This window comes from Pogona vitticeps, chromosome 14 (assembly GCF_051106095.1).
Source record: "Pogona vitticeps strain Pit_001003342236 chromosome 14, PviZW2.1, whole genome shotgun sequence".
NCBI classification, from domain to species: domain Eukaryota; kingdom Metazoa; phylum Chordata; class Lepidosauria; order Squamata; family Agamidae; genus Pogona; species Pogona vitticeps.
The window spans coordinates 19,481,941-19,508,148 of record NC_135796.1 but is presented as its reverse complement, the minus strand read 5'-3'; the positions used below and the strand labels follow the sequence as shown (position 1 = coordinate 19,508,148).

At 59.3% G+C, this 26,208-nt stretch overlaps 1 protein-coding gene across 1 annotated transcript; it reads left to right on the top strand.

Moving 5' to 3' along the window:
- Positions 1-2,128: 2,128 nt before the first annotated feature.
- Positions 2,129-26,156, top strand: ZNRF3 (zinc and ring finger 3). Its single transcript, XM_072983697.2, has 9 exons — positions 2,129-2,417; positions 15,749-15,874; positions 21,327-21,401; positions 21,644-21,775; positions 22,004-22,114; positions 22,591-22,761; positions 23,037-23,139; positions 23,295-25,067; positions 25,802-26,156. Exons 2-9 carry the CDS (start codon positions 15,749-15,751, stop codon positions 25,837-25,839), a joined length of 2,529 nt encoding a protein of 842 aa, XP_072839798.2. The 5' UTR covers positions 2,129-2,417; the 3' UTR covers positions 25,840-26,156.
- The last annotated feature ends 52 nt before the right edge of the window (positions 26,157-26,208 follow it).

The following is a 26,208-nucleotide window of genomic DNA, read 5'->3' as shown; positions in this document are numbered from 1 at the left end:
AGTGTATTCTTGGAATATGTATTTCGGAGAGGGAAGGGGTATACACTGAGGGAAGAAACAATCACGTTTTGGAGAGAAAATGGACTGAATGAAATTTAAACTATTATAAATATAATAGTTGATAGTGGCACTGGTGTATTATGCAATTGTATTTTATTGTGGTGTTAGGTTTATTTGTTTAGGTCGAATTTTTTAATAAATTAATTTTTTTAAAAAAGAACATGCCAAGGGGCAGTCCGGCCAGGGGTGAACCGGGTTCATCAGAGGGAGCGCGGTGCTACCTAGAACAGGCCGCGCAAGACGTCTTCCTCTTGTGAGCAGTGGAGTCTTCAGCCTGTAGGCCATTTGGGGGGGGGGGCTAAGTGGAGACTGGTTTTCGGACCCCAGGAGGACTTTTCTGGGGGGGCTGCCTGGGGTCCCAGTGAAGCATCTCCCCCCACAAACACATACACCAACTCTTGCCTGCCAGCGTTGACAGATTAGTGCGTTTCTCAATTGTAGCTATTTGCTCAAAACGGACACCTCGTTTTTCTGCTATCAACAACAACCAGAAGGAAGGAAGGAAGGGAGAAAAAGAAACAAAGAAACAAAGAGAAAGAAAGAACGATGTTTGAATCCAGTTTCAAGGAGGCGCCTGCGTTTTTCTGTTTTCAGCCTGTATACAGTAACAGGTCCAAAAGGAAATCCGTAGAGACCGTTCCCCTCTCAGCAGGAACAGTTTCAGCAACGCCAGGCGAACAAAGAGAAATCGAAGCATGCAGAGGGGGGGCTGAGCCCATGATGGAAGAAACAGCCCCCCCCACCTCTCCCATGCCCCCCAGCTGCCCAGGGCACGTTTCTAACTGCCCACCTAAAGGCCTGCCACAAACACCTGTAAAAGTCGCTTCCTTGCTTGCTTGCATGGTGACGGAAGGGGAGCAGAGGGAGCCAGGCTAGTCTCCAGTGGGAGGGAGTTCCGCAGCCTGGCGGCAGCTCCCCCCCCTTCCTTGAAAGGCCCTCCTCTCGCTCCCTTACCGCACAAGCGTCCAAAGGGAGACCAAGCGGAGGGTCTCACCCGACCCCCCCCCTCTCCATCCCAAACTTGCAGGAGAGAAAGCCCCTTTTTTTCGCCAGGCCAGGCCTTCCCCGCCCCCCCCCCGCTCCGATTCCTACTGCAGGAGGTCGCTCTAGGGCCGCTCCCGATGGGCCCTGGAGTCCCCTCCGCGGCGGGGGAGGGGGGGGAACGCTGCGCGCCCCGGCGCCTGGCCGGCCTCGTGCGCGGAATCCCGGGCCCCCGCCTTGCGCCTCCAACCGGGGGGGGGCGGCGCCGGAGCCTTCCCGTCGGCCTCCCTCCTCCTCCTCCTCCCCAGCCCCCCCGGCCACACGGCGTTGCGCCCGATCCTGACGGAGGGCGCCGGCTTGCCTGCGAGCTCGGGCGGCGCGCGCTCCGCCGCCTGCCTGCCTGCCTGCCTGCCTTTGGGGCTCCTTCTCCCTCCGGAGGGATCGCGGGCCGAGCCGAGCCGGCCGGGGCCGTGCCTGCCTCCTCTCCCCTCCTTCCTTCCCTCCCTCCATCCCAGGAGCAGCGAGCGGGGCGAGGCGGGCCGGAGGCGGAGATAACCCCGCGGTCTCCATCACGTGGAGCGGATGAAAGGGAAGCGCTCGGCAGGGCGGAGAGCAGGAGGAGCAGCAGGAGCAGGAGGAGGAGGAGGAGGAGGGAGCCGCCGCCGCCGCCGCCGCCGCCAGGGCTGAGCGCGACCCCCCCCCGAAGCTCAGCGCCCGCGCAGCCCGGAGCCGGCCGCCCCGGCACAGCAGGACCGAGCCCAGGAGCCGGAGCAGGAAGGGGCCCGCCTGCCCGACCGCCCTCGGGGGAGCCAGCCGAGGGGGCGCAGCGGCGGCGGCCCGGGGGGAGCGATGCGGGGCCTCGGCCGGGCGCCCCCTCCGCTCCCAGCCGCCTCCTCTGCCGCCTCCTCGCCCTCGCCCGTCGGGGCCGCGGCGGCGCTGGGCCAGGCGGCGCGATGAGGCGGCGGCGGCGCCCGCGGGGGCCGCCGTCGGGCCGGGCGCGCTCCCGCTCCCGCTCCCGCCCGCGCGCGCGCCCCTCGGCCTGCTCCTCTTCCTCCTCTTCCTCTTCCTCCCCGGCGCGGCGTTTGGGGCTGGGGCTGCTGCCGGTGTGGCTGGTGCTGGGGCTGGCGGGGGCGCGCGGGGCCTCGTCCTCCTCCTCGGGCTCCTCGTCGTCCTCGTCGTCGTCGTCGTCCTCCTCTTCCTCGGCCTCGTCCCCGGGGGCGGCGGCGGCGGCGCTGCTGGCCAAGGAGGCGGCGTTCGTGGAGGTGGTGCTCTTCGAGTCGAGCGCCGGCGGGGACTACACCACCTACACCACGGGGCTGCAGGGCCGCTTCGCCCGCGCGGGGGCCACCCTCAGCGCCGAGGGCGAGATCGTCCAGGTGAGTCCCGGGAGCCCGCGGGCGGGACGGAGGGAGGGAGGGAGGGAGGGGGAGGACGGGAACGGGGCGGGGGGGGGACAGGACCCGCGAAGGGGCGGCAAGAGGTCTCCGCGGCGGCCCCGGGACGGGGAGGAGGCGGGCCAGGCCGTTGCCCCGGAGGGAGGCAGAGCGCCTCGGAGCATCTGCAGAGCGCAGAGAGCCCTCCTGCCCGGCGCCCCCCCTCCCTCGACCTGCCCTCCTCTCCTGGGAGACCCCCCCCGGCCCCTTCCCTCCCTCCCTGCGGACACCTGTTGCGGCCTCCCTGGCTGCTCCCCACACGCGAGAAGGATGCCGGGCAACCCGCGGCCCTCCAGATGCCCTTGGGCTGTGCTGTCGGCCTGGGAAGGTAGAGGAGGATGGGAGTTGTAGTCCGGGGACATGCATGCGGGGAGGCCGCGTGAGGGGAAGGACAGACCGTCGTTGCTGGTTCGCATGACTGGGGCGAAGGGCCGGCGTGCTGCTGGGAGGAGGTGGGACTTGAACCCAGGACTTTGTGCAACCGGGAACCCAGTTGCTGGATTGCTCCTGGCGCGAGTAAAGCTACACACACACACACACCCCTCTCTTATTTGCTTCCACATTGAGCGCAGATCTGAAACAGTTGCAGTTCTTGTGTTTAAGGAAAAAGAAATATTTGCACGTGTGCACACGCACACACACAGGTGAACACACACACACACACACACACACACACACACACAAGATTGGTGGCTTTCATTTAGGGCTGCTCTGGGCAAAACCTGGGGGGGGGATATTGCATCCCACACACCCCTTTTTTGTCTGTCCTGATGACTGAGGTTGCCCATGGAGAACCTGGGGGGGGGGAAGAAGACAGCATCTGCATGGCAAGTTAGGGCCGGCTGGACTTGCTTTGCACCCGGGTCGCTGGTGCTTTTGCCAGTCTGGCTGCAAACCGGGGGTGGGGGGTGGGGGGTGGACTTGGGGGGGTGGATTTCTGTAAAGCCCTTCCTTGGTGCTGGAGGGGGGATAAAACCGCTTTTGCTCCCGTGCGATTGAAAAGACGTTTTTTGGGGGGGGGGGCAGAGAGGTGCCAGTTTTGCCAAAGGTGGAACGATGCCAGGCAGGGAGAGGATGCCAGTCGCCCGTGCCCAGCTCTGCCTCCCAGAGGGGGGGGGGGGCTGGGCTGCTTGTAGGTTGGGAGAGACAGGCCCACTCCCCCCCCCGCTGAATGCCTGGGGGGTCTTCTGACTTGGGTCAGAACATGATGTGGGCATCTGGGACACCAAGCGGAAGAGCCAGTTGGGAGGGTCATGACCCTGGGAGTGCAGCATCCTTCTCCCCTGCCCCTCTGCTGGTGGACCCATATTGGAGAGAGATGGCGTGGGGCTGGGGGAGCCAGGGCCCTTGCCCAATCCAGTCAGTGGCTCATCCTTCCCAAAGCAGCCAGCACTTGGGTAAAGCCCCATGGATCCAATGGGGCTTCTCGGTTTTGAAACACTCCGTGGCCTTAAAATCGCTGGTGGGATGTACGTTTCTTCCGAAAGGCGTTTCCCAGGAAATCCTCAGACCCGTGTTGGGGGCAACCTCACTGAGGCTTCTTTTGCTGGGGGCAGTGAGACAGGCTGACTGCAGAAGACACACACATATGTGTGTGTGTGTGTGTGTGTCTTTGCAAAAAAAAGGAGAGGTGGCCGAAGGCATGGGGCCTGTGAGGCACCCTGAGGGGGACCACCGTCCCCCTCCTGTTTTGGTGCAAAGTGGGCTCTGAGGCAGAGAATGCCCTTCCCTTCCCAGGTTGGTTGCCACCCCCCACCCCCCACCCCAAGTGGCTCTCTGGTGGTTGCTCTTGGAGTGGGCATGGGCGTCCGGCCTCTGGAGACAGGCCCTGCTTATGATACGGCTTCCCTTCCTATTTGGAGGCAGCTGACTTGACCAGGGTAGCTTGCCTCTCTCTCTCTCTCTGTGTGTGTATCAAGGAGGAGAGTGCCTCGGTTTCCCCGTATTCAGAAATGGGCTAGGGTGCCCTGTTGCCATCATGGATGCCACACTGGCAAGCCTCGTGAACCAGTGAGAAGAGAAGCAATTGCCAGAGTGAGCCCACGCAAGGTGGACTGAATCCACTTTTCATCGCCAGTCGGCCGGCCACGGTTCTGCCCCGTGGAATTCGTGCTTTCTTTTGGCGAATTCCCCTCTCTGGCGGCTGGAGTGGCCGGCCTCCCCGTGTGGGGCTTCGTCCGGGCCGTGCACAGCCCGGCCTTTAGCTCTTTGCTCTTAATTGGAGGAGAAACTTCTGCTGATATTTGCAGCCCTCTCGGCTTTGAGGCTTCCCCGAAGCCCTTGTTTGTGCGTGGCTGTGTGTAGAGCAGTGTGTGGTGTCTTGTGAGGGCGCAAGAGTCGCCCTTCGGCTTGGTCTCCTGGCAGCATCTGTGGACCAAGGAGAAAGGGGTGCTGGGTCCACAGCCATCTGCCTTCTCACCTTCGGTTGGACTCCACATTCAACGCACACCCCATGACTGGGCTTCCAGGATGGGTCTGAACTGGACACTGCCATCATTGACTGCATAGGGCCCCCAGGGGTCATCTAGTCCAGCCCTCTGCCACGGCGGAGCGTCCCTAACAGAGGGGCAGCCTGTTCTGCTCTCAGGTACCCCCTGTGACCAGGGAGGCCTTTTGGACGTCTTTCATCGGATGCTCCCCTCTTGCCCCTGGCATCCCCTGCTTTGGGTTTCCCCCTTTGAATCTGCAAGAGATGCTCAAAGGCTGCCCCCTCTTGTACAGGCAGCCCTTCCTCCGAAGACCCCCTGCCCCACCACCGGGCCCTGCGAGGGGCAGAAAAACAAGCCGCCGGCCCTCAGTGGGCGCCTGCTTGCATCACCTCTCCTTTCCCCCCCCCTTTCGGATTGTGCTCCCTGGGAGCCTTCGGCCTCGCCAGAGACTGCCTGGCTTTGCGTTTTGCACCCGGCCTCCGAGCGGGGGCCTCATCCTGCCGGAGCATGGAGAAGGAGCAGGCCGGGGCCTCCCGGGGTGGCCGGGGAAAGCCTTCTGCTCTCCTCGCTTTGCTCGGAAAGTATTTCTTTATTAAAGCTCCTCTGCTGGGGGGTGAAGGTCCCCCCGTCCCTGGTTTTCTTTCTTTTTTTTGCCGAACGCTTGCAACTTCTCTGGTCTCTCTGCCTCTCCTTCTCTCCCTCTTTCTCTCTCTCTCTCTCTTGCTCTCTTTCTGATCCCAGCTTCGCCCGCATGTTGCAGCCGGCAGTGCCAGGGGCAAGTTCCTCTCTGTGTGACAGCATTTTTAATTTAACAGGACCTGCTTTGATCTCGCATATTTATAGGCAGCTTCAGAGATCACTCACTCCAGCTCCGGCTTCTTCATGCTGCAACCGGAGTGGCTCCTTTCATCTCGGATCCTTTGTGGGCGCGCTGTTTATTTTGGGCCCTGTGGAAAATGGAATCCGAGCGGTGGGGTTGGTGGGGGGGGGGGAGAGAGAGAGAGAGAGAGGAGAGAAGGGAAGAGAAAAAAAAACGAGGCAAGAGGCCTCCTGGGAGCTGTGCCGTGTTTCCTCCCACCCCACCCACCTCCCTTTGAGTGGTGGGATGGGGGGGGATTGCTCAAAGGCCAGCTCCCCCCTCTCCTGTGTCCCTCCCCGTGGGCTAGGCAGGTGGAAAGCCATCGTCCCCATGTGGAAATGTGGTCTGGTGCCTCGTCCATCTGGACGCGCCTCCCCCCCCCCAAGCCCAGGTGTGAGACCAAACTGTGCTAAGCCGTTCCCTTGCGAAAAGTCCCCGGGAAAGTAAAAGTTGTTTAAGCCACCCTGACGAGTGAGAGAAAGGTGGACGAACGAAACCAGCTGCAGGAGGAAAGCAGGCATGGTGCAGGGGCTGCCGTCTCTGGGTGGTTCTTAAGAAGCGATCATGTTGGCTGAATCGCCACAAGAACAGCAAACGGTGGCTGTTTTTGAGGCATAACGGTGACACAAATTCTGGTTGGAAGTGGCCTTCTTTCCAAACACAGGATACCGTGGACTCAGAGTGGAATTGTTGACTCGCCAAGGTGGCTGAGGGCCGCTAGCCCTGACGGCAGGCCAGCTTAAGCTGAGCTGAGTCTAAACTCTTCCAGTCTTAGAGATGTGTGTGTGTGTGGGGGGTTTCCACAGGCGGCCCACCCCTCCGCTAAGACTCTCGTGCGGCCCCAGGAGCCGAGTCCCTCAGCTTTTTCAGGGGGCTCTTCTGCTCGTAGCTCTTCGCTGGCAGATCTGTTCCGTTGGCAGCTTTCTGAAATCTGCCCTCGGGAGGTATTGGCATGATGGCAGATGATGTTTTCTGCCATGTCTTGCTCCCTGCGGTTGGTCCCTCTTTCACTCAAGATGGCACTTCTGATTTCCTGCGTTCTGGCCTTGAAACCCGGCCGCTCTGCATGTCCAGCCGTGCCTACATCCGTGTGAAGGACGTCTCCACGTGCTTTCCTCAGTCGGGGGCTTCCCTGGAGGCAGGCGAGGGGCTGGCGACTCCGTTCCTGGACATTGCTGAGCGAGAGCGTGGGGCGCTGGGGGCGGGCAGGGCGGCAGGGGTGGGGACCGTGAGCAGGCCGCCTCTGGGTTGTGTGCGGAATGTTATTGCCGAGCATTAAAGCCGCAGCTGTGGATGGAAGTCGGGTCTTCTCTGAGGACAACTCAAGGGCACCGTCCCTCCCGGGAGTCGGGGTCAAAGAGGCAGGGGAACGATCCTCTTGGGCCCCAAGAGCGTGGGCATCTGATGTGGTTGGAGGCTGGCACTCGTCCTGAACGGGGCTGTCCTGTGAAGGCAAGGGGGAGCGGATCGCCCTCTCTCCCATTTGACTCACCGGCACAGGCAGTGGGGGGGGGGGGAGACACCCAGGCCATGCCGTTTCCGGCTACCAAGGAAGCGTGGGCTAAACAGGTGGCCGTGAAGCCACCCGAGAGAGAGAGAGAGAGAGAGAGAGAGAGAGAGAGAGAGAGATGTCGCTCTGCCTCGCACAAAGCTTGCCAGGAGCAAAGAAAAAGTGGCTTTTATGTTTTCAGCTCCCTCCTTTGTGCAGGACCCAGGGGAGGCTGAGTCTAAGCCTCTCAGGGCTGGTCCATGTCTTCCCCTGGTGCCCACTTTCGAAGCGCCTCCCGGAGCGCTGGCACATGTGGCCGCCGCAGGATGAAACCACCCTGGGGCTTGGAAGGACCTGGCTCAGCCCTCCCAGTCCAGTCAGCCCACTGGCTTTTTGGCCTCGTTTTCAGAGTCCAAACTTTTGGGGAAGCCTCCAGGATCTGTCAGTGCCTTTCTGAAGCCCTGACCTTCGAGGCTCACCAGATTCATTCCCACTTTTCTGGGAGAGGGGTCGTCCGGTGGAAGCCCCTGACGGGTGGCCCCCCTGCCGGTCTTCTGAACGTGGAGGCTGTCCAGGGCAAGAACTGTACGGGCAACCCTTCCACCCCCACCTCATTCCCTCTCTCTTTCCCTTTCCTTCTCTCTCTCTGTGACTCTCTCTCATTTGCCCAACGGCAGCCGGGATCCCTTTCCTGGCCAGGCCGGTACTTCCTTCTCCAAACAGCCCCCAAAGCCGAGGGCTGGCGGGATGCTGAGAAACCCCCCCTGGGGCCTGTCCATTTTTCTCCCTCCCTCCCTCCCTCCCTCCTGCTGGTGACTTCAGAGTGGGCGTGCTTGGAGTAAAGAGATTTTTTGGCTCCCAGCTCTGGCCTGGGAAGCGGAGGCATCCTTTCTTGTCGCGTTTTCTTACCGCTCGGAGGATACAGTTTGGAATGTGGCCCTTGAAAACTGACTCCCGGAAGAAATGAGCAGCCACAGCCGCGGTCGGAGCCTTGGCCCCATGTCAGAGGTCTCCTAAAGAGACAAGAGCCCGAGGCCAGATTTATGGGGCCGGGACTCGGAGGGGGCTTAAGGCGACCTCTGAACTGGCCTCTCTCTGTGTCTCTCTCTCTCTCTCCCCTCGGCTGTGTGGGGCCCTCTCCTCCTGCGCTCTTGCCCCACGCCTGCCCACGCACGTAGGGGCTTGGCAATGGGGCGCCCTCTTCCCCTGCCGATGTGCCCCTCCCTGGATCCCCTGGGCAGCCTTTCTGCGCGGCTTCGGGGATTCTGGGAACAGAAGCAAGAGGGTTCCACGTTCTGGCTCCGAGCTGGGATTTTAGAGAGGGGACCTGCAGCTCTCTTGAATGGTGGCCCTTCAGGGCGGGGTTGGGGATGTTTGATAACTCCCTCATCGTCCTGGATTTTTCGGGTATTTCCTCTCAAGGAGAGACCTTCTCGGGAAACTTCCTAACAAACGACTTTCCTCCCTTTTTTCTTGAGGTTGGCCTTTGTGATTTGCGCCAACAGCCTCTGTGCAAAATCGGGTGTTTTCTCTCCGATTGGAGTGGAAACAAAGCGAGGGAGTCTGGTGAAAAGCGGGGGACCCTGCCCCCGCCGCCCCCCCTTTTACTGTGGCCCTGCCAAATCCTCCTGCTTTTGGACCCAGATGATGGTGCATGAAGTGTCTCGGAAAGGCCTGTTCTTTTCAACCAACCTTCATGAACACAAAACACGACGTAAGGTGTAGTTCTGGACAAGAGCGACCGCAGTTCACGGCTTTGCTTATTTGGCAAACTCCGGGGCTGTTTCCCACTTGCACAGAAAAGCTTGGGAATATCACTGAGCTTGCAAACTTCAGGCATAAGTTCAAATGCCCACGTGCTCCTTTCCAGTGAATCGTGTCCGCAGCGCTGCGATGCCGCCGCATTCGGAGCAGTCTTAGAGGATTACTCATAAAAAGTGAGCTTGTCTAAATCTTACCTGGTGTCCATGGGAATCAAAGCAAGAATTTCAAATTAAAAGGCATCTTTAAGTTTTTTATGGGACACGGGGAGATTTTTTGGATTTCGAGGCCGCGTTTGCTTCTTTGTAAGAGGGACGAAAGCAGAGGGCGTTTTGCATTAAAAGAGGATAGAACCCCTCTGCCTGGGGAATGAAAAGGAATTGGCTTTATCTGACCAGCTCCAGGAAGCAAGTGAGATTGCCACGGAATGGTACGGGGAGCTCCCCCTCCTTGTCCCGCCATTTTGGGTTCTTGGGAAGGGTGCTTGGAGGGTGGGTGGCTGGATGAGCTTTTTCTCTGGCCCAGGAATGGTGTGTGTGTGTGGCTTCCCGAAGGGATACATGTTGGGAGCCTGGTCTCTTGCTTCCCACTTCAGGACTGTTGATCCACAAGGTCTCAGCTCCTGCAAGCATGTCTGGAGGGTGGCTGGCGCGTGTGGACCCCCCTCCCTCTTCCTTCAGGAAAAGCAGTGTTGGGGTGATGCTGGCAGTTCTCAGAGCACCCCCTTGAGCAGCTTGGGAGGAGTGTCCCCGGGGGCCAAAAGCAGCCAAAAACGGTTGTTCACTGGCTCCTTTTAAGTTGTTTCCCAGGAAGGAAGGGTGCCCAGAAGATTCTTCGGGCGCCTCGAGACCAATGAACAGAAAACTTATTGAGAGGGTGGAAAGAGAGGCAGAAGGAAGCCAACGGACTCCCCCACTCCCAGCAGGAGTGTCCCCTACAGCCCCCCTGGGGCAGGGGAGGGGGGGATCCTCTCAACCCGTGGAGGGTCAGGGCTGCCACGGCCCCATCTGAGAGCTTCGTGGCGTCGTGGGCTGATACTCGTGGGTGTCAAGCTGGGTCTCTTGGAGGCCCCATGGGGCGTGTGTGTGTGTGTGTGTGTGGCTCCCCCACGCCACCCCGCTTAGGAGCCCTCACCCCCTCTTAGCCTCCCCTCTCCGCCTCCTCCTCCTCCTCCTCTGTGGCTGCAACAGGGAGGCGCACAGCAGCCCCAGAGGGGTTAATGCGCTGGGCTTTGTAAAGGGAGCAGCTGCCCAGTTTACCCTCCTCTGTGCAGGGCTGGACAAAAATACTTCTCCTTTGAAGTGGAGCAGAGCGGCGGCAGTAGGGAAAACCCGGACTGGGACAGGCAGGAGCCTGGCCTGACCCGCCGACAGTTGCTTCTCTTTCGCCAGGCGCCTGGATGGGGGGGGGTCGCCCGTCACCGCCCCCCCCGTGCCTGGTTTTGCTTTCTCTCCCCCTGTCCCTCTAGATACAATCAGAATCTCCATGTACCCCAAGAGAGGGAAGTTGGGGGGGGCAAGGGGTTTATTCTGTCTTTCCAGGGATGCGGGTTTCTAAAAAACGGGGTGTGGGTGTGTGCGTGCTTGGGAAAGGTGCAGAAACCCACAGCAAGGAGCCGGAAAAAGAGTAGGGTTAATAGGAATGGTGGACGGGATCTGCTTTAAGTGGAACATCCAAGGATGCTCAGGGCGATCTCTTCTTTCCAGGGCGCGACTCTCTTGCTTGCTTCCTCATCAGAACCGACCCTGTGGGGAAGACCCTCCGAGGCTTTCTCTCTCTGGGCAAGCCCCTCGGGAGAGACACGGAGTGCCATTCTTGGGCGCCGGCAGTGTACTCCCCACGACAGGCCGGGTTTCCTTGGGGGATAAGGGTGTGTGCATACACCGAGGCTGTCGTTCAGCTGAGGGCTACCCGCGCTGCTTTCTACTTGCTTAGGTGAGCGCAGCCGTTGTGGCCCTGCCTGAAAGGGGAATCCACGCTCTAGGGGTGTCCGGGAGAGGCTTCTGATTAGACTACTGCAACGTCTTGTACATGGGGCTGCCCTTAGAGATGGTTCAGATGCCTCAGAAGCTGCAGGATGTGGCCTTTGGTGTTAGTGCCTCTGAAGCAGGCAGGCGGTGGGATCCTTTTACTGTGCCAAGAGACCTCTTGGCCAGTGCATTTCCAATCCTTGGTTGTAGCCTGCAAAACAAGGGTAAAAAACATTGGTGGATCTGCGGGACAATTTTCTGCCCCTGTGGCTCTCCAGAGGCCACTCAAATACCCACAAATCCCTCAGCCCCTTAAAACCCAGACGTGGATAAGAAGTCTTCAGAATTTTGTTGGGCCACTGAATGAAATTTGTTTCTAATTCTTTGTTGCTTTTGCAAGGTTTTTATTTTTCACCTTTTTTTTTAGTGGCTGTTTTTAGTCTGCTTCAGCCTGTTGGAGCGAAGCGTGCTGTGTCCCTCCAAGGCTCGCGGGCTTAAGTCGGCACCCGCTTTGGCCATCTGTAGGCCGCGTCCCTCCGAGGCAATCCACGAACACAGCTGTGGGTCTTAAGAGACTGGCCGAGGAACGTGTTCATCCTTATGGGGCCCCACGAGCCTTGAAGGTGCTCGGACGGACGCCTTCCTTCCTCTTTGACGTGGCAACGTGGTTGGCGCCGCTTGCCCTCGGCACCCTGAAAAGGGAGAGCGTTTGACGTGCGCTTGCCATAAACGAATGCAGGTCTGGGACGTCGTGATGCGCCCTCCGGTTTATGTGTATCCTGTTGCAAGTGGGAAAGTGTTTTGGAAAGCAAGAGAAGCATTTCCTGTTTGCAGGCGGATGCGTGGAAGTGCCAGCGAGGCGTGGCTGGCAGGCGGGCCGTAGAGCTCCTGGGCTTCAGGGAGCGGAGAGCGCGGCCCTGTGTGTTGCCACCATCCTCAGAGACGTGCGGGGAAAGTCCTGCTCCTCCCTCTCCCGCTCGGGGGGGGGGGGGCGCGGCACGATCAAAGCAGGGCGGCAGCCACGGGACACGGAGAGCCACTTCAAAGCGCAGCAGCAGTGGCGACATCCGCGCATGGATAGAGAAAACCAGAGGTTTCCCTGGCTGATGTAATTCCCCTAGCTTGGGCAACAGGTTTTAAAGAGGGGGAGAGGAGACGGTGAGACAAAGCGCCCCCCCTCCCGCCCCCATTTGCACCGAGAGGTGAAGCCTATGCTTTGGAGGCTGAGAAGTGGGCCGGCCTGTGGCTTGACTGAAGTTTGGAGGGGGCCCTGGGGTTCCTTCTGGGCGTGGGGGGGGGCTTTTTAGCAAAGATCCGGGTTTAGGGCTGGGGGAGACATTCTTGTTAGCAGCATGACTTCTCTCCTCCAGTTCTTGCAGCCCTGGTCATGTCGCTTCTTTTAGCATCCATCATCTTAGCACTGAGTCAGATCCTTGCTATCCATCTGGCCCCATATGTGGGTTTGTGTGTGTGTGTGTGTGGGGGGGTCATCTTATTTAGTTCAGGTGATGATGGGGAAGCCAGAGGTCAGAACTTCATGACTTTCATCTCTGCGCCCCACTCTTGGGTGTCTTCCTGTCCAGCCTCAGAGGCATTCTAAAAAACCCCACCACCCCCCACTCCCTCCCCATGGCTGAGCTTCTTCAGCAAACGTGGCCTGCCTTCCCTCCGTGAGCCCAGCTTGGAGTGAACAATGTCGGCCTTATCGAGTGGATCGTAATCTCGGCAATTCATCAGGAGTTGTGCAATAAAATTGTGGTGAATGTGTAGCCGTCAGGCACAGTGTGGGAGGACGCCCTATAGCGCTAAGCGGCTTGGTCTGAAATGCGTCAGGAATTAAAAGGCCAACAAGAAAGTGCCGGTCGCAGTGCTTTAGCCAAAGGGTTGGACTAGATGATCTCTTGGGGTCCCTTCCAGCTCGGTGGTTCTGCAGTTCCCTGAAAGATGGACAGAATCTTTTAGAGAGAGGAAAGAGAAAGCGATTTTCTTAGGAACAGCAAACTGGCACATGTGTGTCCTAGTGCAACAGTACTGATTGGAGATTGGATACATTGCACGGTTATGTGTGTGTACATTTTATCTCAGAAACAAACAAAAAAACTGAGTTACTTTTCGTTTCAATGTTTCAAGGGAGTTTACAATGAAAACAGACACAGTAAAAACAGTTGGAAAAATAATAAAACAGTGAAATTATCTGTTTAAAGAATGGCTGATTTTTTTTTAATTTTACAAGTCACAGAAAACCATAACAGTTGATCAGGAAAATGTCTGTAAAAACATATGCAAATGAAAAAAGCACTGAATGCTGGGATTCTGACCCGTCTCTGCCATTTCACTTTATTGCTATACATGTTTCTTAGACACGCTCTACCAAAAACCACAATCTGCCGCTCAGCGACATTGAAACACAACACAGTGCAAGCAATTAAAGTAAAACAGTTATCTGTGTGGTGCTAAAATACATCCGTTTAATTGTCCATGGCCGTCAGGCCCTTTAGCTTATTAAAATAATTATTTTATACGGTCAGTAATTATTCTGCAGGGGCTGTTTTGTGGCTCACGCTTGAGGGTTGCGTAGCAAGTAAGTGAACCACTTCTGCAAAAAGGGGAAGAGAGGAACGGGTGTCCCTCGAAATGGCCACCATTTAGACATTTGTGTTTATTTTTTTTTAACTGGTTCATAACTCTTCCAGAGTTGGAGGTGAACCTTTTGGGTGTCCAGATTTGCAGAACGATTCACCAAAAGATTGTGCAAAGAGCCACTCTGAAAGGGTCTCCCTGAAGTCAAGTCAACAGTAGTGTTGGATCGGACTCCAGAGGGCATCTAGTCCAGCCCCGCCAGCTCATAGAGGAAATCAGCTACATCATCTCAGACCGATATACAGGAATGGCTTTTATTGTGCATGGTTTGTGTTCCTGTATTTTACTGCTTTGATGTTTAAGGCTAGCCCTGGGCCAGAAAACATGTTATCCTTGTTTTCTTGGTTATCTTTATAGGGTTCTTTTTTTATATAATTTATTTATTTTTATCTTTTTGTGGCCAGGGGCTCAAAAGAAGGGAGAGGAAAAGCAGTGGCAGGCGCTTGCACACATGGAGAGACAAGCGGCCACACAGGCTGCCCTGTGATCAGAATTGGATTCTCAAGGTGTCAAGATGTGTGGTTTTGGACTACAGCTCCCAGAATCCCCCCCCCCCCAAATAGCTGAGAATCGTAGTCCCAAATCAGCACACTTCCTGTGTCTGGTGCTGTCTGGTGGAAGGACACACAACAGAAAGCAACTTTTATAGGGCACCAAATTGCCACAGGAAGAGGGCTTAGCCTGCCCCCCCCAGGGCCTTAAGCCTCCCCTTAGAGGCCTGGAGTCTTCCCCCATCCAGGGGGCCCAACCCACAGAGGTGAAGGCGCCTTTTGAATGAACGAGGGGTCCCCCTTGCCCCGCCACTCCTGGAGGAAACAGGAGTGTGTGAGACTTTGGAAGGGAGCCGTGGCTTGGCGTCTGGGTCTCTGCGCCTCTGTTTCCCTCCCGTGGAAGGACTGGGATTTCTAAAAGGCTCAGGCAGGAAGGGGACCTTTTCATAGCAAGCCAGGGCAGATCAGGAGAGGACAAAAGAGAGAAGGGGGGGTGTTTCCTCCCTCTCCCCCCCTCTCTTTCTCTCACACACACACATACACACGCCCCACATGCATCCCCCAGTGGCCCTTTCTCTTTCCCCTGTCCTCCTTCCCCAAGAGATGCAGGGTTTGCCCACCGTGTAAACAGCAAACCCGCTTAGCGCCCCCCCCCCCAGCGGTCCTTCTGAAGTTATTTTAAACCCTTGGGAGAAGCAGCCTAGATATCATGACCTTGGGGAAGAGCTCAGGGCCCCCTCCCCTCCTTTCGCTCCTGCTCTCTCCTAGGACGTGGGGGGGGGAAACACGTGTCCCCCCCAGGCCGGTTGCTGTTTGAAGGACTGCCAGGCATGGAGCTTCCTCGGGGAGCCGCCCCCCCCCCATTGGCTTCCTTTCTTGCGCAGGGAGGATCTGGGTCTTTTTCTGCCTTCATCCCATCAAGCGTTTTCTGCCAGCTTGGTTTGGGGCACTCACAGATTCAGTTCCCATTAGTTCAAAAATTTTTATCAGACTGCTAGAATATCATCAGCGGGCAGGCTTTTGAATCCCATAGGTCTCTTTGTCAGCTGATTCTTTTGTGGGTAGAACTTTCTACTGCCAATTATGCCGAAGCAGTATCTAACTAGGACGACTTTGGACTTCTCGTGTTCTCCTCCCCCAGCCTCAAATCTGAGGGGCTCAGGATCTTACAGGGCTGCCTCGCCAACCCTAACCCTAACCCGAATAGACCTGAAGGAGGAATTTAAGCATCTCTTTCACCTTCCTACTCACGGGCCAAATGGAGATTTAAGGCTACAGAGTTTATTTGGGGAGAACTGGGATATCGGGAGGCAAGGGCGCCCAGCCCCTCCTTATGCGTCATGACTCTGTGGCTCCCATTTTTCAGGACAGGAGGCTTATGTGTCCCCCTATCACAACGTTACAGTGAGGGTGGGTTGAGGATGATGGTCAGGGCGGTTGTGGCCCCGGCGGGTGATGGCGGCATCTGTCGCCACCTCTTTCGGGAGCCCCCACGCCGTGTGGTTGTGCCGGTTCCCGGTGGGAGCCTCTGTGTCTGCGTCTGTTTCTGCAGGTGGGTGTTCCCCCAGGACCAGTTTCATGGCAGGATCTCACCTGTGTTGTTGTTGTTCCCCCCTCTCTTCCCCACCCCCCCAGATGCATCCCTTGGGGCTGTGCAACAGCAACGACGAGGAGGACCTCTACGAGTACGGCTGGGTCGGGGTGGTGAAGTTGGAACATCCGGATCTGGAGCCGAAGCCCTGCCTGACAGTGCTGGGCAAGGTAAGGAGACCATCCCTTTTGGGGGTGTGTGTGTGCGCGCGGACCATTGGCGGTGCCCTCTGCGTCCCAGGTGGGGAGGTGAGGGGAATCCGGGGCTTCTGGGCGCTGAGTCCAGCCGATGTGGTGCCCTCCGCCTTGGACCCAGGAGGGGTCCTTTGAGGGGGGGGGGACAAGACACCAGAGGAGCTGGGGGCTCGGGGCCTTCCCCCCCGAAAACAGCCCCACCCATCCCCATGGGGCTGCTCACACAGTGCTGGGCAGAAAGCAAGCTGTTGTGGCTTTGGCAAAGGTCCAGAACGAGGCAGGATCCGTGCCTGGGGAAAGGGGGGGCTCGAGGCCAGGGGTGCTGCAGGCGACGGGGTCTGGGATCATTGATGGCTGGGGAGTCGGGCGGCCGGGCGGCAGGCAGAGGGAGTAGGTGGAGGAGGAGGAGGGCCCGGCATCACCACCGCAAGGTCCCCCCCCCCCCCGGGCCCTCCGCGCCTGCGGAAAGGCCAGATAAACAAGGGAGAGCGAATGAAGGCTCGTGGCTACTGGCCACCTCCGTCTCCGTGAGAAGATGGTGCCTGGACTGGGAAGGGACCCTGCCTGGGGGGGGGGGCAGCCCGGAACCCGTCTGTGGGGAAGGGGCCAAGCCCTGGGTGTGCTCTCCGGGCCTTTCTCCCTTCCTGTGGGATGATGAGAGGGGATGGTTTTCAGCCGTCTTGGCCTCGGCCGCTGCTCCGTTCTCAGGCTGGAAACCCACTGAGCTGGTTTCCATGGTCACTGGGAAGCGCTCGGGCGCCCGGCTGCTTCAAAGAGAACCTCCTCTCTCTCCCCCCCACCCCGTGTGCATGCACACACTCCCCCCCCCCCCAGCCTTTCATGTTGGGAATAGAAGGAGCCGGGATCCGTCCTCTTTGTTTCCCCCCCATTAGTCTTTTGGCTCTGCCTGGGGAGTGGGTTTCTTGGAGACCCCTCCCGCGTGGCTCCCGGGCCCTCTTGGGTTTGGCACAAAGGGGGGGGGCTTTCCTGCCTTCCCCCTGGTTGTAGGGGGGGTGTCCTCAATTGCCCAGTCTTGTTTATGGAAGGGGGGGGGACTCCTCTGCCTCCCTGCCCTGTTCTATGTCCTGCTTCCACTCCCACCTCCAGACTGCGGGGGGGGCACATACAGACACACAATAAAAGCGCTCGGGAAGGGCTCTCGAGGCCGTGGGCTCCCGCCCTTGTCCTCTAGCTTCGCCCACAGGTGCCCATAAGCGGCGGGTTTTCCAGGACTTCTGGGGCTAATGGAAAATGCCAGGGTCTCTGGTTGCATTGAGGCCAAAATGGCAAAGTCTTGTTTGCCCCTTGACCATTAGCTGTGTGAAACTTACTCCTTGGGTTGGCCTTCTTCCTAAAGGATGGGGAAGTAGCTCATGTGGCCCATAAATATTAAAAGACAGCACAGGAAACAAAGCTTAAATACTGTCTACTTAGTGCACAAAGGCCTGCCGGCCTCCCTTCGTTTTTTCTCTCTGTGTCTTGATTCCTTCCTTCCTTCCATCCATCCACAGAGTTGAAAGGGGGGGTGTTCTTCTTTTTTTATCCCCCTTTTCCTGCTTGGCCTCTGTTGGTTTCTCTAAGCATGTAGGAGAAGACAGTCAGACGGGAAAGGAGTCTGGCCTTGGGCATCCCTCCAGCTCAGTACGGCCAACTTTGGCTGGCAGCAGCTCTGCCTCTCCCCAGGGTTTCAGGGGGTGGGGGTGGGGGGTGTCAGTTGGGAACCTCTCGTATTCGCTGGGTGTCTCCCAGCCCTGAACGTGGCCAGCTTCTAAAACCAACCAAGACTGAGTGTGTTCTGGGTGGGATGATCATAGGATGGTCAGTTGTGGGGGTGAGTGGGGAGGCTACTCCTCCAGATCTGGGAGTTGCTCCTTAGAAGCACGTCTGAATTAGGGGCTGCTCTCCAGGGGGAACAGCCTCTGCCAGTCGGGCCCGGAAATGCACGCTACGCAAAGCGAGGGCGGCCGTGTTTCCTGGCGGTGCCAGTTCTTCCCACTGGAGAGCAGAAATCCGACTCCGTGAGCCCAAGGGCTACCTCCTGGGTCTAAGGGTCTGGATTCCCCTCTCTGGCCGTTCATGCGCGGGGGGGGGTCCCGCCTGTGGCCACTCCAGCCTCTTGTCCCTCACCTGCAGCCGCCGCGGGCACAGCACTGCGGGCCCGGAGGAGCCGTTTTGAGGGCTGGTGCAGAGGCTCGGAGTGGGCGATGCAGTCGGTCAGAGAGCCCTCCTGTTTCTCAGAGGGGGAAAAGACAGAACTCGACTAAGGCTATAATTCCTCAAAGAAAATGGCCTGCAGCAAGAATGCGAGCTGATTCTCCCCCCCCTGCCCCGCCCCAGATCGCTTCTCCTCTTCCGGGAAAGATCTTCAGGCTCCTTTCCTTTCGGGCACCTGGGAACGCTGGCTGGCTGGCTGGCAGGACGACTGACCGACTGACTGACCGATGACCATTCGTGGCTGCCTCAAGGCGCAGACCTGCCGGGGCGTCGTCGTTCCCCTCGTTCCCTTCTGCCTGTGTCTTGAATCTTGGCTGGCCCGCAGTGGAATGGCTCTCTGGCAAACGAAGCCCCCTAATTAGAGACGAAAAGGGTTTCTAGTCTTTGTTTCTCCTCGAATCCTTTCCCGGAGGCCTCTGTGGTAGGACTCTGCCTGTGCTTGTGTGGAGGGAAGTCCTCAGCTTTGCTGGGTAGAACAACAACAGTACAGTAATAGTAATAGCAACAGCCCCCCCCCCGAGTAGACCAGACGGCAGTAACGGACTGAAGAAATGCCTGGCATTGTCTGTGACTCCGGAACCCAGAATGCACGGCATTGCACAGCCGCCATTCCGAGACCTATTTTGGGGGGTTTTAGAGCAGATTGCATCTCTCTCCTTAAAGAACCAACTCCAGGTCTTCTCTGTACCACTTTTTTTGGGATGGTGGAAATGGTTCCAGTCCCCGTGTTTAAGCCCCCACCTCCGGTTTCATGCAGCGGTTGGGGGGGGCTTTTCGGCCTGCACGTGGCCTGTGGGTGCCCGCATGAGCCTTTGCAAAACCCGGGGCTCCTTTCTCTCCTGCCTGCTGCACATGGTTTCCTTTTCTGGCCCTGCTGGAAGGAGGGAGGCCCCTGTGAGTCAGAGAGAGAGAGAGAGAGAGAGAGAGAGAGGAAACTTCTTCTAAAGGCTTAATGACTTTAATTATCCTGCTGGCAAGGAGGGGGGAGGGAGGGAGGGAGGGCACTTTCCTCTCCTCCCCATTTCCCTGCTTTGTGGTGGGGCAGACAGGCAACCACCTGTGCAACTCCCCCCCCTCCTCCTCCTCCTCTTTTCCACCCATCCCAGGTGCTCCTGGTGATCCCTTCTGGAGGAGGAGGAGGAGGATGGAGGGGGGGGGCAGACAGGCAGGCGGGGAGGGAAGGGGACGGGCCAGATCTCCGCCTGTTGAGCAGCAGCACCCGGGGCTTCAAAGCTTGCCTGAGAGCAGAGCCTTGCTGCTGGAGGAAGAGGAGGAGGAGGAGGAAATGGGGAGGAGGGGGGGCCGCCTTCTGTGGGGTGTTGTGGCTTCTCTGCTTTGATCTCTAGCCAGGGAAACCTGGAAGGTCAAGCCAAATTGCTGCCAAACTCTGGAGCCGGAGCCCGGCGAAATGCCGGAATGGAGCTGCCGTCCTTGGCGCCTCTTCCCCTTGGAAGGAGACAAGGAGGGAAGCAAAGAGGGAGGGGGCGGGCAAGCCAACGGGTGGGTTAGCGCCCAACCTGGCATCAGAAGGGCAAGCGGGACTGACTGGGGTGAGGGTGGGGTGGGGGGCTGGAGTGACACCCCCCCTTCCCAAGGAGAAGGTTCCCACGCGGGTGTCACTTGGAAAAACCACCCTTATCCACATCAGGGGCCTTTCTCTAAAACCGGCCAGTGGGAAGGTGGGAAAAGGGGTCTCTCCCACCCTCTTCCCGGGGGGGGCTTATCTCATCCATCCCCCACTTTTGCAGATGCAGGAGAGACGCCAGGGCGGCCTGGCTGGCCTATTAAAATACAGGCTCTGTTTTTTAATCAGGAAGAAGAGGGACCTTGTCGAAACAGTTTTCCTAGTTTGCTCCTGAAGGATTTGGGTGCGCGTGCGGGGGGGGGGTGTTTCTCCGTGGGCTTCATGGCTGGCCCTTCTTTGGTTGTGGCGATGGAAGAGGGCCTCTCTGTGGACGACGACGGGTCCAGCTTTGCATATTTTTTTAAAATGCATGTTGCTTTTTGCAAAGGGGGGGGGCATACCCTGTTTCCCTGAAAATAAGCCCTAGTATGATTTTTCAGGATGCGCGTCATATAAGCCCTACCCCAAAAATAAGCCCCAGTTAAGTGAAACCCCACCTCCCACCTTCGTGCAGCAACCAGAAGACGGTGGCATGGCTGTATTTGAATAAGTGTAGATTGTACATGAAAAAAATAAAGCATCCCTTGAAAATAAGCATCGCCTTGGTCTAGATGGGCGGGAGAGAAATCTAATAAATAAGTAAATAAATAAGCCCTACTGCATTTTTTTGGAGCAAAAATTCATATAAGACCCTGTCTTATTTTCTGGGAAGCACAGTAGCTTAGAAGCCATTGAGCTGCAGGAGGGCAGGATGCCCCCCCACCCCAGTTCCTTGTAGATGGCAGAGGCGGGGAGGGTGGGTGTGCGTGGGGGTGATCCCTGAGATACGCTGGCCGAAGGGTCTTTTTTGGGGGGGGGGCGGCTCTTTCTGGCCATGTCTGCCCTCTGGTGGCCAGGCAGGGTATCACTCCAAGGGGCCGGATTCCGTGCTTGGAGGCGTGAGTCTCCCCCACCCCCACCCCTCCTGGGACTTTTTGGGATGGCTGACTCCCAAAAGAAGGCCGGGGAGGGTGAGCTTTGGGTGGGGGGGGGCAAATGAGGAAGACTCCCTTCTGCCTTCTCCCTAAATCTCTCTTCTTCACTGGATGATGGATGGCTAGCCCTCTAGCCAATGGCCACTCTGGACGCTCCCACATGAAGCAGGTGGAACAAAAAGCAAACGTAAACCTTGCACAAGAAGCCAAAACAAGATCAAAGGGATGGAGAGTAGGTTTGCCACGTTGACCTGTCCTTCCTTCCTTCCATCCTTCCTTCCTTCCTTCCTTCCTTCCTTCCTTCCTTCCTTCCTTCCTTCCTTCCTTCCTTCCTTCCTTCCTTCCTTCCTTCCTTCCATCCTTCCTTCCTTCCTTCCTTCCTTCCTTCCTTCCTTCCTTCCTTCCTTCCTTCCTTCCTTCCTTCCTTCCTTCCTTCCTTCCCTCCTACTTTTTCCTTCCTTCCTTCCTTCCTTCCTTCCTTCCTTCCTTCCTTCCTTCCCTCCTACTTTTTCCTTCCTTCCTTCCTTCCTTCCTTCCTTCCTTCCTTCCTTCCTTCCTTCCTTCCTTCCTTCCTTCCCCCCATCCCTACCCCCACCACCACCATTGTTTTTTCCAGGCCAAGCGGGCAGTGCAGAGAGGGGCCACCGCTGTCATCTTTGATGTGTCCGAAAACCCAGATGCCATTGACCAAGTAAGCAGCTTTCCATTGGGGTTTGGGGTGGGGGAAGGTCTTCTGGGTGGGTCCAGCCCCCCCCCCCGCCCGGTAATCATGCTCAGGAGAAGGAAGGGCTGTCTGTCTCTCTGTCTGTGCGCGCGCACGCCTTTTATCCCGCCAGCTCCAGTGGGCACCAGACGGTTCAGAAGAGGAGACTGGTATGGAAGGAACCCTATAAAAGGGGGTGACCTTTCCTGTCTCTCCCCCCCCTTTTTTAGTTGAACCAGGGCGTAGAAGACCCTCTAAAACGGCCGGTCGTCTACGTCAAGGGGGCTGACGCCATCAAACTGATGAACATCGTCAACAAGCAGAAGGTTGCACGGGCCCGGATCCAGCATCGGCCTCCGCCGGTAAGACCCCACCAACACCATCCCACCTCGGGGGAGTCGTGGCCCCTTCTGGGGTGAGGATGGAGGGGGAGGAGAAGCTCTCTCGTTTGACAGTGGGTCCTGTTCTGGTAACCCTGAGCTCTCCCCCCCCCCCGGCTCTCCTTGGCCCCTTGGCGTTGGAATTGAGGGCCTTGGGTTTTGGATCTGCTCCTTGCTCATCTCTGCCTTTCCTCTTCCCCCCCCCCAAAGCAACCCACCGAGTATTTTGACATGGGGATATTCCTGGCCTTTTTCGTGGTGGTCTCGCTGGTGTGCCTCATCCTCCTCGTCAAGATCAAACTCAAGCAGCGCCGCAGCCAGGTGAGGGGGGGGAGCGAGTCCCGAGGCCCCCCCCCGGTCGAAGGCGGCGCTCCGTCCCAGGATGGCCGCCCTCTTGGGAAGGCGGGGGGCGGGACGGTGCCTTCTGTGGGTGCCTGCAAAAGCTCAGCGCTCTTGGCCCGGCGGGGTTCTCCGCCTGGGGAGGCAGGAGGCACGGCCGGGCCCCGTGGGGGCTGGACGCTCTCCAGTCTGGGTTTTGTGACGTGGGTGGTCAAGGCAGTCTGTCCGTCTGCCCCCTTGTGCTCCCGGGTCGCTGGAAGGACCAGACGTGGGTTCTAGTAAACAGGGAGGGAGGGAGGGAGGGATCACCCGGGTCCCGCCCGGTTTGCTGACGCCCATTCCGCTCCCCTCCGGCGTCTGGTCCTCCAGCCCCGAGGGTCCCTAAGCGGAGTGGGGCCGGTCCATCCTTCCACACTCCCGCCAGGAAACCTCTTTTTCCCCTCGTCCCCCTGGGGCAGAATTCCATGAACCGGCTGGCGGTACAAGCGCTGGAGAAGATGGAGACGCGGAAGTTCAAGTCGAAGCTGAAAGGGGGGGCCTGCGAGGGCAGCTGCGGCGCCCTGGACTCGCTCAGCAGCAGCTCCACCTCCGACTGCGCCATCTGCCTGGAGAAGTACCTGGACGGGGAGGTGAGCAGGCTGGGGAGGGTGGGGAGCGCCTCCCACGTCCAGAACGGGGGGGGGGGGCGAAGAAGGACGGGCGGTGCTATCACCTCCGCTTGCTGGCGCAGAGCCCTGTCTGTGTTCAGGTGGGGAGGGGGCAATGGGGGGGGGCGCGCGCGAAGGGATGACTGTCTTTCAGGGAGGTCTGGATTCTGGCCGGGGGCTGGTTGGGAAGACCCGCGGGGCTCCTTCCAGCACCCCCCCTCCCATGCTGTGGCTCAGCTCCTGTTGCATCTCTGCAGGAGCTGCGTGTGATCCCGTGTGCTCATCGCTTCCACCGGAAATGCGTCGACCCCTGGCTTCTCCAGCATCACACTTGCCCCCACTGTCGCCACAACATCATCGGTGAGTCCAGCGGGGCTCGGTGGAGGTCCACGCGTGGAAGGAACGCACTGCCACTCACCGTGCATTTCCTCTCAACCGGAAAACCTTTTGCCAGAGTTTCCCAGGGTTCATGCGCAGAGAGCGGTCTTAACGCCGAGCGTCTTTTCCCCCCACAGAGCAAAAGAAGGGGTCGCCCGGCCAGGTCTGCGAGGAGATGGCCCGCCAGCTGCGCAGCCGGCAGCCCCCGCCCCCGCTGCCCCCCCAGCGTGTGATCCTGCCGGTCCATTACCCCGGCCGCGTGCACCGAGCCGGCCCAGTGACCGCCTACCCGACGCGGACGAGCATGGACCCTCACGGGAACCCCATCACCGTCCTCACGGTGGACCGGCACGGGGAGGCGCCGGCCTTCCTCCGCAGCTACCAGCCTCTCCCCCTGGACCACGCCCACTTGAGCGCCCACTCGTGCGCCCTGGATCACCGGGGCTATCCAGCCGCCCACCCTTTCCGTCGGCCGAAGTTTGCTGGCGGCCACCCTTTCTCCAAGCCGGCCTGCTTCTCCCAGTACGAGACCATGTTCCAGCACTATTACTTCCAGGGGCTGAGCTACCCGGGCGAGCCCAACGGACCGCTTCCTCTGGGCCTGGCGGCCAAGGGGGGGCCCCGTGCCTTCCCCCCCGTGGGCAGCGGTCGGCTCTTTGCCCCCGTGGTCCACGTCGCACCTTCCTCGCACCTGGAGACCGGCAGCGCTTCCAGCTTCAGCTGCTACCACGGCCACGGCCACCGGTCGGTCTGCAGCGGCTACCTGGCCGACGGGCCCGGCAGCGACAGCAGCAGCAGCAGCAGTGGCGGTAGCGGCGGCTCGGCACAGTGCCGGTGCTCCTCCAGCGACTCCATGGCGGACGGCACCGAGGCCAGCCACCAGGGCGTCTACGGCAGCTGCTCCACCTTCCGGAGCTCCCTCAGCAGCGATTACGACCCCTACGTCTACCGCAGCCGAAGCCCCTGCCGGGGGAGCGAGCCGGGCAGCGGCGTGACCCCGGGAGGGGGACCACCCACGATTCACCGTGGGGGCCCCCAACCCCCGCCTCCCGGGCCGCCGGCCTCCTCCTCCTCCGTGGCCGACCAGCTGTCCAACTGCAGCCTGGAGATGAACTACAGCAGCAGCAGCAGCAGCTCTTCGCTGGAGCACCGGGACCCAGCCTCGGACCCGGGGGGAGGCCTCGAAGCCTTTCCTGGCGGGGTGGCGGAAGCCATCGCCGCTGCCGCCTCTCCCCCTCCGCCCGCCTCTCGGACTTGCCGAGCCCCCCAGGACCAAGCGTGCGCCTGTTGCCTCGAGGCTCAGCGTGCAAACGAGCGCAGCTCCCTGTTGCTCGCCCCGCCACCCACTCTTTGGACCGGGGTGTGCGGCCCCGGGCGGGAGCCCCAGGCAGGGAGGGGTGGCCAGGGGCTGTACAGTCTGAGGACCGAGAGGGGGGCGCGAGAGGCCTTGCCTTGCTGCTTCTATGAGGAGGAACAAGTGGCCGTCGGGAGCCGAGCCAGCCAGCCCGGCCGCTACGCCGAGGACTACGCGGTGAAGGTGCAGTACATGTGCCCGGTGGTGGCCGAGGACGCCTTGCCCGGCTGCTCTTCCGGGGTGTGCGACTTGGCCCAGCGCATCTCCATCATTCCTGAGGACCGAGACGGTGAGCTGGCCCTGCCCAGGCCCTGCCACGGGGGCAGCCCTTGGGAAGGTGGACTGCGGGGCATCTCGGAGGCGCCCCGACTGCATCTGGCTCCAGGGGAGCCTCCCTGGGAGCCCCAGGGGCAGCCGCAGCCACAGCCGCAGCGAGAGACATGCCACCCGCTGGAGCAGGGCCGGCAGGAAGAGGGGCAGTGCCTCTTTCCCAGCACCACCTTTCAGAACGGTCCAGAGGCCGCGGGGACGACGGCAGGAGGCGCCCAGAGGGCAGGTAAGTCAAGGGGTCTGATGGGAGAGGAAGGAACACAAGCAAGGGGACCTTGGTGCCAAGAGCTTTCAGGGGAGCTTGGCCAGGGCAGGGTCCTGTCCGTGTCGATGAGAGGCAACGAGGATCCAGCAGCGGGAATGGGGCAGAGCTTCATAGAAGAAGCAGCAGAGCAGAAAATCGGTATCCTAATGTGACAGAGCAACTAGAAAGGTGGTCCATGCGCCCCTCATGCTTGCCAAGAACCCCTAGAGAGCAATGAGCAGGTGATCCCTAGACTCAGTGGATGCACGGCACCGCCTGGGACCAGCATCTATATCAGATGGCAGAATACTCAGTCCCTATGTACTTTTTCATAGTGTAACGATTAAGTGCACCGTCTCATTATCTGTGTACGTGATAGAGATGAAAGGAGCATCTTTCCCCAGGAAACTTGGAGTAACGCCTGGTACCCATCCGTGTGTAGCAGCACGTGCCTTGTTGAGACCAGAGGGAAATGGTGCTGAATGCCACCCTAAACTCCCTCCCGCTGGCAAAGGTCTACCGCATAAGACCCTCCAGGCAGGCAACTCCGGCTGGTTATGGAGGCCAAGTCTGGCAGCATCGCTTTCGAGCACCGCGCGGCCTGTTTCTCAGTGCAAAGGGTTGCAAAAGCAGAAGACCTCGGGGCCGGGGGGGGGGACGGGGCGGGTGTTCGTCTGACCTGCCTTCTCCTGAGGCTCGCTCTGTGTCTTTTGCAGGTGCCTCCTCTCTCGGGCAGCGCCAGGCACGTGAGTAAGAGAAGAAGGAGAAGCTGGTCCTGCCCAGGGCCCTGCCAGATGCCTGAACCGCCTCCCGTCGCGCTGGGCGAACCCGTGGGAGCAGTAGCCGGGAGAAAGCGCCCGCGGCCCCGAGATGGGGGCGGGGACGTCGGGCAGGGCGGGAGCCGCCCTCTCGGTCTCCCCAAAGACACCAAGTGTTCTTGACGCGCCTCCGTGCCGCCTCCCGGGCCAGAGACCTCCCGTCGCGAGGGAGCAGGGCCGGCGTGCCGAGGTTGCCCTCCGATGCCTTAGAAATCCAAACAGCACCTTTGAAGCAACATGAGTCCAAAGGGGGTGGGGGGGAGGAAGGGGGGGAAGTGACCGAGCCCTGGGGGGGAAGGGGAGGG